The sequence below is a fragment of the Suricata suricatta genome, chromosome 6 (assembly GCF_006229205.1).
Source record: "Suricata suricatta isolate VVHF042 chromosome 6, meerkat_22Aug2017_6uvM2_HiC, whole genome shotgun sequence".
NCBI lineage: Eukaryota > Metazoa > Chordata > Mammalia > Carnivora > Herpestidae > Suricata > Suricata suricatta.
Genome location: NC_043705.1, coordinates 52,365,591 through 52,383,569, shown reverse-complemented (window position 1 = coordinate 52,383,569; position 17,979 = coordinate 52,365,591). Strand labels below are relative to the sequence as shown.

The following is a 17,979-nucleotide window of genomic DNA, read 5'->3' as shown; positions in this document are numbered from 1 at the left end:
TGGCATATAGAAATACAATTGAATGTATATTGATATTGCGTCCTGCAACGTTGCTGAGCTGCCTTTTACCAGTTTTAATAATTTTTTGTGGATTCCTTAAGATTTTCTATATACACAATCATGTCATCTTAAAATGTAGTTTTACTTCTTTCTTTTCAGTCTAGGTGCCTTTTACTTCTTTTTCTTGCTTAATTAGAACCTCTAGTACAGGGTTGAGTAGAAGTAGTGAGGATGAAGTTTTGTTTTATTCTTGATCTTAGGGGAAACCATCCAGTCTTTCATCATTAAGTGTGATGTTAGCTGTGAGTTTTTCCTAAGTCCCTTTATGAGGTTTAGGACATTGAGTATTTTTATCATGAAAGGTTTTAGATTTTGTCAGATGTTTTTTTCTCTGTTTATTGAACTAATCCTATGATTTTTGTTACATTTACATTTATGTGAGCACTTCCATTCTTGATCTTGGAAAGGTCTCATGTGTTAAACTAAAGATTAGTGATTATCAACATTTGGATAAATGGTACAAGCCTTGGGAGTAGGTGAGATTTCCCGGAGAGAATATATGGAAGAAGAAGACGGTCAAAGATAGAACTTTGAGAACTCTGAGTATTCAGTCTACCATGTGCAATGCTAAATTTAATTTCAGTTAGTAAATTTAATGAAAACTTCATCTAAGTTAGCAGGTTGTGGTTTTGCTTTAGAAGATAATTGAGTAGAACCTGTACACAATAAAAACAGTACAGTACTGTAAATGTATTTTCTCTTTCATATGACTTTCTTAATAATATTTTCTTTTTCTCTAGCTTCCTATATTGGAAGAATACAGTATGTAATATCTGTAAGATACACAATGGGTGTTAATGGATTGTTTGGTGTTAACTGATTGTTTGGTATTAGTAAGGCTTCCAGGCAGCAGTAGGCTGTTAGTAGTTAGGTGGATTTTTAGCTGCTCAGGGGGTCGGTGCCCCTAACTCCCACGTTGTTCAAGGGTCAACTGTATAAATATTTAAGTAAAGGAAGAGAATCAGCATGGTTTTTTGCAGTGTGTGTGTATGTGGTAGATCAATAGTAGAAGAATTTTGACTTCATGGATACTAGTTTCATAAATTTTGACACCTGAAGATGCTGGAACTTACGTCTTCTCTACTAGAAGAAATGTTTGGGTGAAACAAAAAAATCAACTTGTGGAAAATTTCCTTTATAAAATTACAATTTTTCTGTAAGGGGATCTGAACCATGTGCAATAGTAAATGCCCATAAATCCTCAGGCTCCATATTGAGAATTAGAACTAGATAGTGCTTTTGCTTCTCATTTTTGCTTTTTCCTTTGAACTACTAGTGCTTATAAAGTAATGTCTCTTTTGATTTCATAATTACTATTAGCAGTTATTATGAATTTCAAGGTATTATATATAATTAGAGGTATATATATAATACTTCTAATTTCAAGGTATTATAAGTTGATTATGGTCATAGTAGCTTATTGGTGAGACTACCTGGTAGACTTTTACATGTAATTTACTTATATATTTCAGCTTTATGAGTAAAATTGACAATTAAAAGTGGTATGTATTTAAGGTGTACAACTTGATATATATAGATACATTGTGAGTCAACAAAATCAAGCTAATTAACATATTGCTGCACATAGTTACCGTTTTCCCTTTTTTTTGTGGTGATAACATTTAATTTCTACTTTCTTAGTAATTTCAAGTGCACAGTATTGTTAACTATAGTCATCATTTAAGACCTTTCAACCCATAGAAATACCCTAACTGAATGTTAGCAGTTAAGATCCAAGCAATGTGAATTTCCTGTTCTAAAGTTAAGTTAATCGATAGTCTTGGAGACTATTGCAGAAAATTACTGAAATTCTCCAATTTAATTATAAATAATTTAAATTATTTGGTTCAACTAAAAAATAAATCTTGTTATGTTGACTAATTCATCAAATGCCATGATTGGTGAAAGTTAATTTGTAAGTTGTTTGTTACCTTTGTTTCTTTCTTGAACTGCATTATTGGAATTTATCTCAAATCATATGAATAATCTGAGAATAGTACATTATTTTATTTGAGGCACAAAAAAAGTAGACTATGACTGATAAATATGAACTAATATTAGAGATTAGGGTGGGATTCCCTACCATGATGCCTGCAACTTATATACCGTCTTCAAATGTGTTAAGGTACTAACACATCTAATTAGAGGGTCAGAACACAAATCAGGGTTCTTAAAAGACAACTCCATATACCCCTGTACTAAGAAGAGGTATATGTAGTTACTGTAAGTGATATCTCCTGTTTAACCTTAAACATACAGGATATTTAAAAAAATAGACTCACAGCGAAAAGATTGCTAACATACCATTTTTAAGAGAAATGTTTCCTTTTTTTTTTTTTTAATGTTCATTTATTTTTAAGACAGAGAGAGACAGTGCGAACAAGGGAGGGGCAGAGAGAGAGGGAGACACAGAATCTGAAACAGGCTCCAGGCTCTGAGCTGTCAGCACAAAACCTGATGCAGGGCTTGAACCCATGAACCGTGAAATCATGACCTGAGCCTAAGCCGGGCACTTAACCGACTGAGCCACCCAGGCGCCCCGAGAAATGTTTCCTTTTAGTTCAATCCATAGTCTTTAAAAATCTGGAGAATTAATTCAGTTCTTTGCCAGCATGAAGTAGATAAAAATGAGACTGTACTCATTAGAGAAAAAGGGGTAAGATGGATGTTCAATGACCATGGTTGGAATGAGGTACTTTGTGTATTATAACCTATATACAGTCATCAAATACTCTTTCAGTTCTAAAATGTAATCGTTGATGAGTTTTAAAGTTGTGCAAGTCTACAGACAGATGCATGTTCTAGTATATAGTTCATAACATGGGAATAGTTACTTGTGGTAGGTGATCCTGTTGGCACACATAAAATACATAGCTTTTCTCATTATCATATGTATACTTTGTGATGTGTAATACAGTGGCTGGGAAGCATTTTATATTATGAAATTGGTATATTTCTTTGACATTCTTCTTGATGTAGGAAAAAACTAACCATTTCTAGAAAGACTATTAACTCATGTTCTTTAAATGTATATACATGTTTGGTCTTTTAATGTGAAGAATTGTTGGATTTCTGTTCTTATGACTACAGGAAGTGTTTGTGCCTCATTTCTTACCCAAAGCTACCAACTGCCAGTCCTTGATACAATGTTTGTAAGAAAGAAATACCGAGGCAAAGATTTTGGGCTTCATATGCTGGAGGACTTTGTTGATTCCTTTACAGAAGATGCACTTGGTTTGCGGTATCCACTCTCTTCTCTAATGTACACAGGTAAATTAAATTTAAAAATGTTAAACTTGTCTCATTGCCACTTCTGAGTTTTTTCTGCAGAATATTGTAAATGTGTATATATCAGTATTAAATACATTTGGATTCTTTGGCTCCCTAGGGCTTCATTTTGCAAATGTGTCCTTGTCTCATATAATGGCTTTTTCAAAGTGTGGTAGCTTTTTTAAAAAGTTGAAATATAATTCATATTACCATAAAAATTCACCCTCTTAAAGTGTACAATTCAGTGGTTTTTATTATATTCATAGCTGTACAACCATATCCACTATCTAATTCCAGAACATTCTCATTACCCCAAAAGAAACCTGGCACCAGGTAGTAGTCACTCTTTATTCCCCCATTCCTTCATCCTCTACCATTAATTCATTTTCGTTCACTTTGGATTTACCTAGTAGGGACATTTCCTAGAAATGTAATCATGTGATATAATTATATTGTAAGTCCTTTGTGTCTGGCTTCTTTCATTTTGCTTAAAAATTTTAAGGTTCATCCATGGTGTAGCACAATCAGTGCTTCATTCTTTTTTAAGGATGAATAGTAGTTCATTGTATGGAAATGCCACATTTTGTTTATCCATCATCAGTTGATGGCCTTTAGGGTTGTTGCCATGTTTTAGCTGTTATGAATGATGCCGTGATAATGATAAATTGAATACCAAGTGAATTTTAGGTGCATGTCTGTTTTTGCATGAAGTTTTAGTGGGCTTTAGTTCTCCTTATCCTTCAGTTTAGACAGAAATTGCCTGATAATATTTTGTTGATTTGTAAAATTTTATGATTAAGACACTTTGAAATGTGAACATAAAGGAATATACTGAAAATAGAAAATTTTGGACTAGGTGGCATCTCCATTTTGTTTCTTCTTCTTCCTGTCTATCTTGTACCATGATTACGATATTTGAAGAAATTGGATTTCCATTTGGTTTTCTTTTCCAATGTAATTAGTAGTTCCTTGATGCTGCTCTATGTCCAGTATTTTTGATGACCTTCACTTGTTTCCATGAGTATCTTTAATGATATAGGAAATACTACATGTTTTACATTGTTAGCTTTAGAAAGATAATTTTCATTCTGCATACAGGTATGGATGGGCAGGCTAGAGTAGGTAATTAGCTTACTATAAGGAGCTGATTTACTGTAGCATATAATAAATAAAGTCTCATGAATCTTTTATTTGTTTGGAATTTATGAGGTACAGATCCTTTATTTTATCTGACAGATATGTGGTTGCTTAGTATCATTTATTGAATAATTTATTTTTTTGCACAGTTTTGTATTTGTATTAGGTTAGCAAACAATGATCCACTGACCGGCTAGTTTTTTTATAAATAGAGTTTTATTGGAATACAGCCATCTTCTTTCATTTACATATATCTATGGCTTCTTTTGCACTAAAACATCAGAATTGGTTAGTTATGACAGTGCCCATATTGCCTATAAGCTTAAAATACTTATTATCTGTCACTTTAAGAAAAAGTTTGCTTACTCTTAATCTATATCCTATATTAAATTTTATTTTTTATATATATAATATATATTTTTTGTAGATTTCTGCTTATTGATTTCTGTTAATCTTTTAAGTTCCAGGGCCTTACTGGTTTTTTTGTTTGTTTGTTTGTTTTGTTTTAGGACCTTACTGTTTTATTTATTTTAGCTTTTGAACATCTAAAAGGACTAGTCTCCCACATTTAATATGTCTGACCTTGCTTATTATCCTCTGTGGACTTGAGAATCTATTTACCAGATTAAAAACAAAATTCTATTGAAATTTTATTGGGATTACTTTTAAATTTACAGATTAGCCCCTGAAGACTCCACCAGAACACTGTTAGAATTGATAGGGGTGCCTGGCTGGCTCAGTCAGTGGAGCCTGTGACTTTTATCTCAGGAGTTGTAAGTTGGGCCTGCCCATGGGTGTAGAGATTACTTAAGAGTAAAATCTTTAAAAAAAAACAAAAAAAGCTGTTAGAATTGATAAATGAATTCATTAATGTTGCAAGATAGATAATCAGTGTGCAGAAATCTGTTGCAATTCTATACACTAATAAGGAAACAGCAGAAAGAGAAATTAAGAAAATCCCATTTACAATGGCACCAAAAATAATAAAATACCTAGGAATACACCTAACCAAAGAAGTGGAATATCTGTATTCTGAAAACCAAAGAAGTAGAATATCTGTACTCATCAAACATTGGTGAAAGAAATTGAAGACAACACAAAGAAATGGAAAGACTTGCCATGCTCATGGATAGGAAGAGGAAATATTGTTAAAATGTCCATACTACCTAAAAGCAACCTACAGATTTAAATGCAGTCCCTATCAAAATACCAACAGCATTTTTCACAGGACTGAAACAAGCAGTTGTAAAATTTGTATGGAACCATAAAGGTCATCAAGTAGCCAAAGCCATCTTGAAAAAGAAAAGCAAAGCTGGAGGTATCATAGTCCCAGATATCAAGATGTATTATAAAGCTGTAGTAATCAATACAGTATGGTACTGGCACAAAAATAGACACATAGATCAATAGAACAGAATAGAAAGCTCAGAAATAAACACATAATTATATGGTCAGTTAATCTTTGACAACGACAAGAATGTGCAATGGAAAAAAAACTATCTCTTCAACAAATGGTGTTAGGAAAACTGGACACACACACACACACACACACACACACACAGTATTATTCAGCCATCAAAAGAATGAAATCTTGCCATTTGTAACAACATGGATGGATCAAGAGAGTATAATGCTAAATGAAGCAGGTCAGTCTGAGGAAGACAAATACTGTATGATTTCATTCATATATGGAATTTAAGAAAACAAACGAACAAAGGGGAAAAAAAAAAAAAAGAAACAAAAAACCAGACTCTTAAACTACAAAAAAACAACCAGATGGTTACCGGAGGGGAGGTGGGTGGAGGGATGGGTGATAGAGGTGATGGAGATTAAGACTACACTTGAAGAGCCCTGAGTAATACACGTAACTGTTGTACACCTAAAACTGATTTAACACTGTATGGTAACTATTTTGGAATTAAAATCTTTTTTAATGTAAAAAAAACCCCAAAACCCTTATGTCTTAGCTTACGGAGAATCGACTTTGTTGTTTTTTTTCTATTCAACAATATAATTCTGTAATATGTATAACTGTAGGAATTTGTTCAAACCAGTTATTTAGAACTAACAGAAAAAAATGCATATGTTTAGGAATTTTATCTTTTTGTTGCTGTTATGAACATTGTATTTTCTTACAATATTTCTTCTCTCTAGTTATAAATATGAAGAATACTGATTTGCATTAATTTTGTACCACCCACATCGATAACTCTAGAGGTTAATTATCTTGAGTTTTCTAGAATCTGCCTCTTTGATAGGGCCCAGACTGAAAACCTTGCCTGATCTCTGTCCAACAAAAATGTATCTTTCTCCTTTAAATCTGGTGATGCTTTACATGTAGTGTTCTTACGCTTTTTAAGTACCTTCCACCTTACAGTCTATTTCTTTTAAGTTTTCATTTTAATAACAGTTTAGGTGCTGAGTTCGTTGTGCATAAATTCTGTGGATATGTCTTTTGTAACAGCACTTGGTTTAGTTCTTTGCACGGAATGAATGGGCTGAGTAAGTGGCTGTGAAAAGATTCCGTGAGGCAAAGATGGCTAAAATAGTTTGGAGACATTTAGCTTTGGGGAATATCTGGGGAATTATAGGGTCCGTATTATAAAGTTTATGCTTTAAAATAATTTTATTGCAAGGCTGAATGAATTAGTGCTGCATATAGAATGTCATTAAGAGGAAGAAGTCTCCAAAACCTGTTAAGGAATAGCTAATGCTGCTTAATTGATAATGTGAGTTCTTGTGGGCACATACCTTCTGTATCACTTAGCTAAATAACATTAGTGTGAGAGTTCGCTTTCAGACTCTGGCTAGAAAAATCTGAATTGGGACCTTGAACTCTAGTCACCTTTGTAAAGTACCCCTTTTGGACCTCATCCTTAACTGTGTAAGGCATTCTCTACTATTTTAGTCATTTAAATTCAGACAGATGACTCAGTGTGGCCTATTGTGCTTATTTTCTATGGCTACATCTGTTTCATATAGAAACTAAAACTAGAAAATGTGAGAAACATTTTCAAATATACAGGGAAAAAAATGAGAGAATAGTATTCTAGTGTCGATATATCCATTATCCAGATTAACACTTGTTAAGGTTTTGCCGTATTGTTTTTATTAACTTTTAGGGAGAACTAAATATAACTTGTAGATACAGTTGATGTTCCCTTTGGACCCCTTGGTAACGCCATTCCCCTTTTCTCCCCAGTGATACTAGTGTTGCTGAAGTTGGTGTATATCCTTTCTGTCCTCAGTTTCATACTTAGATCTGTGTCCATAAACACTATAAGGCATTATTTAGTTTGCTATTTTATTTTTGAGAGAGAGAGCTCAAGTGAGTTGAGGGGTAGAGAGGAAGGGAGGGAGGGAGGGAGAGAGAATTCCACAGGGGCCAGAGAGGAGAGAGAAAGAGGGAAGAGAGAGAAAAACAGGGCTCAGCCGAAGCAGGGCTCAAACTCATGAACTGTGGGATCATGTACTGAGCCAAAGTCAAATGTTTAATGAACTGAGCCACCCAGGCGCCCCTTGCTTTTTTATTTAAAAAAAATTGTAAGGTTTTTTTTGGATAAAATATGTATAACAATATTTGTTATTTGCGCTGCTTGTGTATATACAGTTCAGTGGCATTAGCCACATTCACCCTTGGGTCTCTCTGAATTTGCCTATTCCAGTTACTTCATAGAAGTGGAATCATACAGTATATGTTCTGTCCTATTTCCCTTACCATAGCATTTAAGGACTATCCATGTTGTGCCATATATCAAAATTTCATTCCTTTTTATGGCGGAGTATATTTTCATTATATGAATATGTCACATTTCATTTGTTTACAAGACCAGTGCTCTAACCCCTGAGCTATGGAGCCGCATTTCATTTGTTCATCCATTCATCTTTTGATGGATACTTCGATTGTTTTATCTTTTGGCTGCTCTGAATAATGCTGGTGTACAGATAGATATCTGAGTCCCTGCTTTCTGTTCTTTGGGTGTGTAGCTGAGAGTGGAATTGTTGGGTTCTGTGGTAATTCTGTGTTTACCTTTTTGAGGAATTGCCAAGTTATTTCTCACAGAGGCTGCATCATTTTGTTTAATATGTTTTTTTTTAAAGTTTATTCTTAAAGAGGGAGGACACGAACAGGGGAGGGGCAGAGAGAGAGGGAGACAGAATCCTAATCAGGCTCCAGGCTCTGAGCTGTTGGCACAGAGCCCGATGTGGGGCTCAAACTCAAGAACTGTTGAGATCATGACCTGAACTGAAGTCCGAACCACCCAGGTGCTCCAGTAGTTTTTAAGCTTCATATAAAGAATATCATTTTGAACCTATACCAACTTGCTTTTTTACTGATCTTTTAAATATATTTATCAATGTTGAACCATAGAGGTGTAGTTTGTTGTAGTTGGTGCATAATACTTTATTGCATACATACTATTTTATTCATGTATCTCTTAGTGATGGGCACCTCCCACCCCCATTTAAAAACAGTCCTGTAGTGAATATTATAAATGCCATCTTGGGGCGCCTGGGTGGCTCGGTCGATTAAGCCTCTGACTTTAGCTCAGGTCAGATCTCACGTTCGTGGGTTCGGGCCCCGCATCAGGCTCTGTGCTGACAGCCAGCTCAGCCTGGAGCCTGGAGCCTGCTTCCAGTTCTGTGTCTCCTTCTCTCTCTGCCCCTCCCCCTCTCATGCTCCGTCTCTCTCTGTATCAAAAATAAATAAAACATTAAAAAAAATAAAAAATAAATGCCATCTTGTCCAGGTGTCTAAGTGTTTAGGGTATATATCCACAAGTAGAATTGGAGCATAAGATACAAAATTACTAACTATTGCAAAATTGTTCTTACACCAGCAGTATGGGAGTTTCCATTTTACTTATTTTTTGGATGCTTGTTATTATCTGGTGGGTGTGAAAGTGGTACCTTATTGTTTCATCTTGTGTTTCCTTGGCAGCTAGTGAGGTTTACCTTCTTTTGTTAAGTGATCTTTTGGTTTGCATTATGTGTGAATATCTTTTTCATAGCCTCTTCCAGTTTCTCTCGGGGATCATTTTGTCTAATTCAATTTTAGGGTTTTTAAGTATGCTTAAGAATGCTAAACCTTTGTTTTATTCTGAAAATCTCCCAATCTTTGTCTTTATAGTATCTTTTGAATATAAAATTATGATGTCCAGTACAGCAGTCACTAATATAAATTAATTATAATTTCAATTTAGTTAAAATCAAATGAGACTTTACATTCAGTTCCTCAGTAGTCTCATGTGACTACCAGTGGCTACTGTATTGGACTGTGATGACATACGGTGTTTCCATTACTGTAGAAAGTTCTGTGGCATTGTTCCTGATAGAAAGTTTTAAACTTAATATTTCATTATGGATTGTGATTTTTTATATCTTTCATGAGAAATCATTTGTCACTGTAATGTCCTAGAGGTATTTGCCTATGTTTTCTTTTGTATTTTTTAAAGGTTTTATTTAAGTAATCTCTTCACCCAATGTGGGGCACAAACTGGTAACCCCAAGGTCAAGAGTCACATTCTCTTCTGACTGAGCTAGCAGATCTTCTTTTAAATGTTTTGTTTTTCTTAATAGGTTTTAGAATCCATCTAGAATTTAATGATATGAAAGGTGTTGATGTGAGGTCAAGATCTGGTTTTATTTTCTTCTGTATGGATTTTTGTCCTAGCATTACTATTTTGATAGTTTATCTGTTCTCTCCTGAGATGCAATAGGAATAAACCTAACCAAAGAGGTAAAAGATTTTTAGGCTGAAAAGTATAGAAAGCTCACAAAAGAAATACAAGAAGACCCAAAGAAATGGAAAAACGGTCCATGCTCATGGATTGGAAGAACAAATATTGTTTAAGTGCCTTATTCTACCCAAAGCAATCTACTCATTCAATGCAGTTCCTATCAAAATAACACCCAGCATTCTTCACAGAGCTAGAATAAACAGTTCTAAAACCATATGAGGTCTCAAATAGCCAAAGTAATGTTGAAAAAGAAGACCAAAGCTAGAGGCATCATAATTCTGGACTTCAAGCTGTATCACAAAGCTGTAGTGCTCAAGACAGTATGGTACTGCCACAAAATCAGATACATAGAGGAACAGAATAGAGAACCCAGAAATGGACCCACGAACATATGGCCAACTAATCTTTGACAGAGTAGTAAGGAATATCCAATGGGAAGAAAGACAGTTTCTTTAGCAAATGGTGTTGGGAAAACTGGACAGTGACATACAGAAGAATGAACTTGGACCACTTTCTCAAACCATACACAAAAATAAACTTAAAAGGAATGAAAGACCTAAATGTAAGACAGGAAACCATCAAAATACTAGAGGAGAAAACAGGCACCAATCTCTTTGACCTTGGCTGTAGCAGTTTCTTACTAGAAGTACATGTTTTATCAGTATTTTTATTTTTTTGATCATGTTAAAATTTTCATAAATGAGACTGTTGTGTGATTTTCTTAAGTTGCCTTGGTGTTTTTAAGTGAGCTAAGCAGCTTTCTATTTCTTCTTTCTGTTTTCCCAAAACAATCAATACCTGGGATTTCTAGAAAATTTTAAATGTATTTTTCAGCTTGCAAGCAGTACTTTGAAAAGTATCCGGGAGATCATGAACTCCTTTGGGAAGTTGAAGGTGTTGGACACTGGTACCAGCGAATACCAGTCACGAGAGCGTTACAGAGAGAAACGCTTAAAATTACAGGTAAGCATTACAAGTTTTCAGTTTGAACACATGTTCAGCTTAAAAATCAGTGCCTGTTGATGGTTGTTTCTTACAGTTGAGAGTTCTGGTGTATTGTAATGCCACCTCTCTAGTAACAGACCCTCTTTTCTAAAGTTTGAATTTGTGGTATGTATTAACATTTGAGTTACTAATAATAAGAGGACCTAGAACAGCCCATAAGAATCTAATATTCTGGTAGAAACTGGTGGGTAGGAAGTAAACACAGATACTGAATCAGCATAGAATAGGCATCAAGGGATCCAAGGGTAGTTCCCAATCACATGCATCTCTCCTCATAGTCCCTAAATAAAGATAATCAATACTTTTGTAATTGCAAGGTTCCGTTATAAGTTACAAAGGAGACGTTACCTACCTAGATTTAAAAAAAAATTTTTTTTTCATAATAGTTTATTGTCAAATTGTTTTCCATACAACACCCAGTGCTCGTTCAGGATGCTATTCAAGGCTTTTGTGAAAATCAGTACAGTGTTAACAATTAAAACTAAATACTGATTGGGTTACAATTTTTAAAATACTTCTTTACACAGCAGTTTCTCAAAATGAAGCTAAAAGACCTATGTCTGGAGAATATGGTCTTGCATCTGTTCCAGAATATGAAGCAGAAACTGAAGATAATCAGTCTAGTGAGATGCAGCTAACTGTAGGTACACTGTATGTTCATTGTAGGAGATGATTGTTCTACTTCTTTAAACTGGATTAAGCTGATATTTAATTGTATAAATGTTACAGTTCATTCACCAAACTTTCATAATTTTTTGCTCTGCTAATTTTCTTAGTATTTCCTGGTAATTGGTTACTAAGGACTTAGTTTTCCTTAAATTTGGAATATACACAATAAGAAAATAAAAATCTATATAATTCTGGCTTCCCTAGTTGTAGCAACTATGAACATTTTTGTCTTTGTATTTCATATATGTTATAAAACAGGTATCTGTGTACATTTTTGTGTTCTGTTGTGCTGCTTCTGTTTTCTCCATTAACATAGTATTATTGCAAGCATTTCCCATGCATTACTATTTAAAACATGATTATTAAGTAGCAGCATACTATTCTATTATATGGAATATAATTATTTATATAATTATATAATATAATTAATATATGATTATTATATAAATATAACTAATAAAATTGGTAAAATAAATATAATAATGTATTTTACTTATGTTTTTTTACATACATAAGTAGCCCAGCAGTGAACACATTTGTACATGCATCTTTTTTGCCTATGTAATGCTTTCCTTGCACAGATAAATTTTAGAAGTGACACTAGTAGTTGGTCAGAGGTTATGAAGTTATTGTGGGAAGTTTGAGGCTATATATGCGAGGTCTTTGTGGAATGTAGTGCACTGTGTAAATACTAGGTAACCTCTCAGGGATGTGCTGTGGGGAGTCATTTGTGCCCCATATTCCTGCCTTACTTAGCATGGGTGTTGACTGAACATTTTTGAAACATTTCTTGTTATTGTTTATATTCTTATTTTGAGAGAGAGGGAGAGTGAGCAAGCGAGCGCGCACATACGCAGGGAGGGACAGAGAGGGAGAGAGTCCCAGACAGGCTCCATGCTGTCAGCACAGAGCCTGGCACGGGGCTGAATCTCCCAAACCATGAGATCATGACCTGAGCCCAGATCAAGAGTTGGGTGCTTAATTGACTGAGCCACCCAGGTGTCCCGAAACATTTTTAAGGATAATGTAAATAATATAATTACACATAAGGAGTTTTATTTTTATTTTTTTACATTTTATTTTTTATATTGTGGTCAGATTCCTCAGATATACTCAGATTTACGTAGTATAGAAGAAGTCTTTTCCTATTCATGTAGTGAGAACAATGATTTACTTTAAAAATTAGCCAAATACTTTTATATGGGTTATATAAATGAGAATATAAAACCATATCATAAGGTTGTCAGCATAAATAGGATTTTCTTTGATTTTAGAAATTTTTATTCTTCAGATTACTTCAGATTTTAATTAATTCAAGGAAAAAATTCCTATATTAAACTATTTTTAATCTCTCTTTTTATCAGTAACCACATGGGGAAGTGGTCTTATTTGTTTAGGTTAACTACATTTTTTTAGCTTTATGGAAGTATAATTGACAAAACCTGTCATACACTTGATGTTTTGATATACACTGTGAAGTGATCAACACATGATTTATTCTTTACATGGCGATGGTATTTCTACTTGCTTTTTTCTATTTTGGGACATAAAACATTTCACGTATTTCTCTTACCCTTTTGTATGTTTTATTTATTGGTCTTTATTTCTGTCTTAACCTTGTCTAGTTGAACTGCAGGTTTTTTTGAAGACCAGATTTTTGTCTAGTCATCTGTCACAGCGTGTTTGTGTCCAACCAGTAGACCTTAAAGTCTGTTTGTCTACTGTATTGTAGGGTTTCAGTAAGGGTGTGATGAAGAATGGATAGTAGTTGATAAAATAAAGTAGATGTGTGGCAAGCGCTGGATGTACAAAAATACGGTTCTTGACAAGCATGGGAGAAATAGATGGTCTGTTATTGGAAACAAAGAAAGAAACTACAGGATTATAATTGCCTAAACAGAGCATATAGCAAATGACTGACGGTGCATAGCAGAGTATGACTAATTCTGCCCAGGAGTGGAATAGGTAAACTAGTAATAACCAAGTTGACCTGCAAAGGGTAGGGGGAGTTTTTTGACAAAGGTTAGAGCATTCCAGAGGCTAGCATGTGAAAAAGAGAGGTTAGAAAGGAAATGGCATATTTGGTATGTTAAGAGGCGTTTGGTTTTGAAGAGGTTGAGAGTTTGTATTCTAGGCAGTGGTAAACCATTGAAGTTTTCTTGTTTGTTTTTTCAAAACAAAAGCGTGGCACAATTTGTGATTTGGAAGCATTTCTGTCACAGGTTGGAAGGAATTACAGAGTGTGTGGTTAGAAGGAGGGATACCAGGGATGAGAATATTGGAATAGTTCACATTAAATTTTTTTTTAATGTTTTTTATTTATTTTGAGAGACAGAGACAGAGCAGGGGAGGGTCAGAGAGAGAGGGAGACACAGAGTCTGAAGCAGGCTCCAGGCTCTGAGCTGTCAGCACAGAGCCTGATGTGTGACAGCAGGTCATGAACCTGGAGATCATGACCTGAAGTGAAGCTGGACACTAAATGACTGAGCCACCCAGGCGCCCCAGAATAGTTGACGTTAAAGATGATAAAGGCATGAACTAAAGCTTTGGTAATATGAAGGAGGGGACAGTTTTGAGAGATTTGTCAGAATTGACAGACCTTGTGATTAACTGAATAAGGGTAAGGAAGTCATTACCACCTCACAAGTTTTTGGCTAGAATGGCTGGTTGAATTGTTACTGCCATTAACCAAGATAGAGAATAATATTGGGAAAAGATAAGAGGTCAGTATGGGACAGGTTGGTTATGAAATTGGATGGAGTATTTCATTGAAAGAGTTTTGGAAATCAGGGAAGAGTTGGAGAGATGAAACTGTATGTGTGGATTCATCAGCAAATAGATGTTGAAGTAAAGGTAGTAGATAAAATACGGGGAGAACATGTGGACAGAGAAGAGAAGGTAGTCGAGGACAGAACACCAGGAAACTCCAGTGTGTCACATTGTAACCGATTAGATGGCTTGGTAAGTGCTCAGCCTCATGATAACCGAGGCTATAACATAGCCTTTTAATTTCTTAAGTAAGTATCCTTAATTGATGAATAGTAAATCCAAAAAGTACTACTTGAAAAATGTTTCAAAAGGTTTTCTTTGACACTGAATGAAGTGGATTCATAGGGAGAAAAAAATAATCTAAAGGTTTTGCCTTTAATCTGTATCTCTGTTTTAGATTGACTCTTTAAAAGATGCCTTTGCAAGTACTTCTGAAGGTAAGAAATTTAGCTGATCTACCAGTATGTGGGACACTAGAATTTAGGGGCAGGGGAATGTCCCTTAGAGTAAATGAAGACTTACCCAAGACCTAGAGCTGAGTTCTTTTTTTGCTTTTTGTTTTGTTTTTTATTGTCAAGTTAGCCAATATACAGTGTAGACTTGGCTTCAGGAGTAGACTCCCATGAGTCATCACTTAACAATACCCAGTGATCATCCCATCAGTGGCCATTACCCATTTTCCCCACTCCCCCAATGCCCTTCCCCCATCAACCCTTAGTCTGTTCTCTGTATTTAAGAGTCTCCCTCTCTGTACCTTATTTTTCCTTCTCTTCCCCAGTGGTCATCTGTTAAATTTAGAGCTGAGTTCTAATGCCACCACTACCACTGGTCTTGCTGTGTGAACAAAGCAAGCTATCACACCTCTCTTTTCCTCATTTCCTTATCAGTAAAATAGGGAGAGTGATGTCTACCTTGTCTGTTTTCCAAGATTATTGGGAGAGAATATAAATAAAAATGCAAAACACATTGCACAGCTCAGAGCAATAAAGAAATGTGAGGAATGAATAATGCAAAGTTATTTCATAATTTAGAAAGAGACCTTAACATTTATTCTTAGCCTGATATAAATGAGAGAAGGAAGTGTGTAATGGGGAGAAAGCATAGGTCTTAAATTTCTGTGTAAACAGGTAATCCTTTCAAGACACAATGAATTAATTGTAGGTTTGCTGTTTTGTCTCAGGTCGTGATAAAACACCAGTTTCCACTCGTACTCGAAGTAGTCATCTAAAGCGGCCAAAGATTGGAAAGCGGTTTCAGGATTCTGAATTGAGTAGTTCACAAGGAGAAGATGAAAAGACTCCCCAGACTTCACCTGCTGCTTCCGTAAACAAGTATTGTTTATTTTACTCTCATTATTTTGTTATTCTTATTTTCATATTATTAGTATTTAGTATTTAAGGTGGAGGCTCTTATTGCATTGTTTGTGTACAGATAGCCTTGGTGTAAGAGTCTGTATTTGAATTCTTCTGCAGGACTACTGGTTACAGTTACCAGTGGTGTGTGTCACTTTGACATGTTGCGCTGACAGGCTGATAGTAAGAGAGTAAAATAAGCCCACAATTTAATCTCTTGTGTGAAAATCCAAGAGAATTTTCTAGTGATTATATTATCCCAGATGAGTCATAATCACCAACTTTGACAGTAACTGCAGTTTTTTTGTTTTTTGTTTTTGTTTGTTTTTTTGGTTTTGTTTCTTTAAAGTGGGCTCCACACTGGGTGTGGAGCCCAACACAGGGTTTGAACTCATAATGCCAAGATCAAGAGTTGGATGCTTAACCAGCTGAGCCACCGAGGTGCCCTCGTAGCTGTAGTTTTTAGTAATGCTGAGGTTTAGTCAGATTTTTAAAAATCTTAGGTTTTATTTTATAAGTGATTTATTTTACTGGGTTATTGAATATAACACAAGTGAGCAATAACCATAAGTGGTTCCGTCAACCCCTCTAGGAACTTACTAGCCAGCTGAACCAAGAGAACCCTTGGGTCAAAACTTTATCCTCTATCTTCCTTGGAATCCTAAAGAAAGCAAGATTCCAAATTTTTAGTAAAAATCAAACTTTTGTCTTAGTAGTTTTACCTGCTATTCCTGAGTTAACTGTTCATAGTTTTGCCTTTTCATCTGTGAAATTATTTTACTCAAGTAGAAAATTCTGTAGTTATGGTGATTTCATTATGTAAATAATTTTAAATTTTGACAATTGAGTAATTATGTAAATGTTTTATTTTGGTGAAAAATTCATGTTAAAGGCAAATATAACTAAATATATGAATCAAGTAATTTGTGAAAAGCTAGGAGGTTAGATAATTATGGTTTTCTTACTGAGCAACATTTTGATATAATATTCTTTTTATAAGGGAATGTAACAGTGCATTTTAAATTGAACATCCCAGAATTATTGTGGAATTTTGTTTTTTTTAATATGCTAGTCAATTTTAACTAATTTTATTTTTATTTATTATTATTTAAATTTTATTTTTATTTATTTTTGAGAGAGACAGAGCATGAACACGGGAGGGGTAGAGAGAGAGAGAGAGAGAGAGAGAGAGAGAGAGAGACACACACACACACACACACACACACACACACACACACACACAGAATCTGAAACAGGCTCCAAGGCTCTAAACTGTCAGCACAGAGCTGGATACATGGCTCAAACTCACGAATGGCGAGATCATGACCTAGGCTGAAGTCAGACACTCAACCAACTGAGCCACCAGGTGCCTCCCTTTTACTGACTTTAAATATACTGCAATTTTTATACTTGTCAGTGATTTTTCAACATTTTATAGCTGTCTGGCTTTGCAGCACAGCAGTTCATACACTGCCCTGTACAAAATTACCAGCAAGACTGGAATGATGTATTAATGGAAGGCACTGTCACGCTTATTACATTACAGAGAACAGAAACACAGTAGAGTGCATTTTCACTGTACACAGCTTAAAGAAAGGGAAAAGGGGAGGAGGAGTGTGCTGAGCAGCCAGCCGTTTCTGTACAGGAGAGGGACAGGTAGAAGAATCTTAGATATGGAGCTACTAAATCTGGTCTAATATTCAAGACCATAGCATTTAAAGTTCTGATTTTTGTTAGTTCATAACTAACTGATTCCCTTCTGGAATGTACTTGTAGTCTTGTTGAGGTTTATATGTACACATGCTGGTCACAGCAAGCAGATAAATGCCTTCATCCTTTCACAGACTATTCTCCACTGGAAAAAGAGATGAAAGATTTTTGTCCCCTGTTGCCTCCTCTTGCAGATGTCCATGTTAACGAATTCAGAGTACCCATTAGTGCATTTTGAGGAGGGCATAATAAGTTTCTTATTTTGC

General features: G+C 35.0%; 1 protein-coding gene across 1 annotated transcript in view; it reads left to right on the top strand.

Moving 5' to 3' along the window:
- FAM169A (family with sequence similarity 169 member A) overlaps positions 1 to 17,979 on the top strand; it is a 66,741-nt gene that overhangs the window by 35,501 nt on the left and 13,261 nt on the right. The window contains exons 6-10 of the mRNA XM_029942441.1: positions 3,151 to 3,330; positions 11,043 to 11,171; positions 11,741 to 11,853; positions 15,049 to 15,088; positions 15,832 to 15,982. Coding sequence (XP_029798301.1) covers positions 3,151 to 3,330; positions 11,043 to 11,171; positions 11,741 to 11,853; positions 15,049 to 15,088; positions 15,832 to 15,982 — 613 coding nt within the window. The remainder of the gene's footprint in view (positions 1 to 3,150; positions 3,331 to 11,042; positions 11,172 to 11,740; positions 11,854 to 15,048; positions 15,089 to 15,831; positions 15,983 to 17,979) is intronic.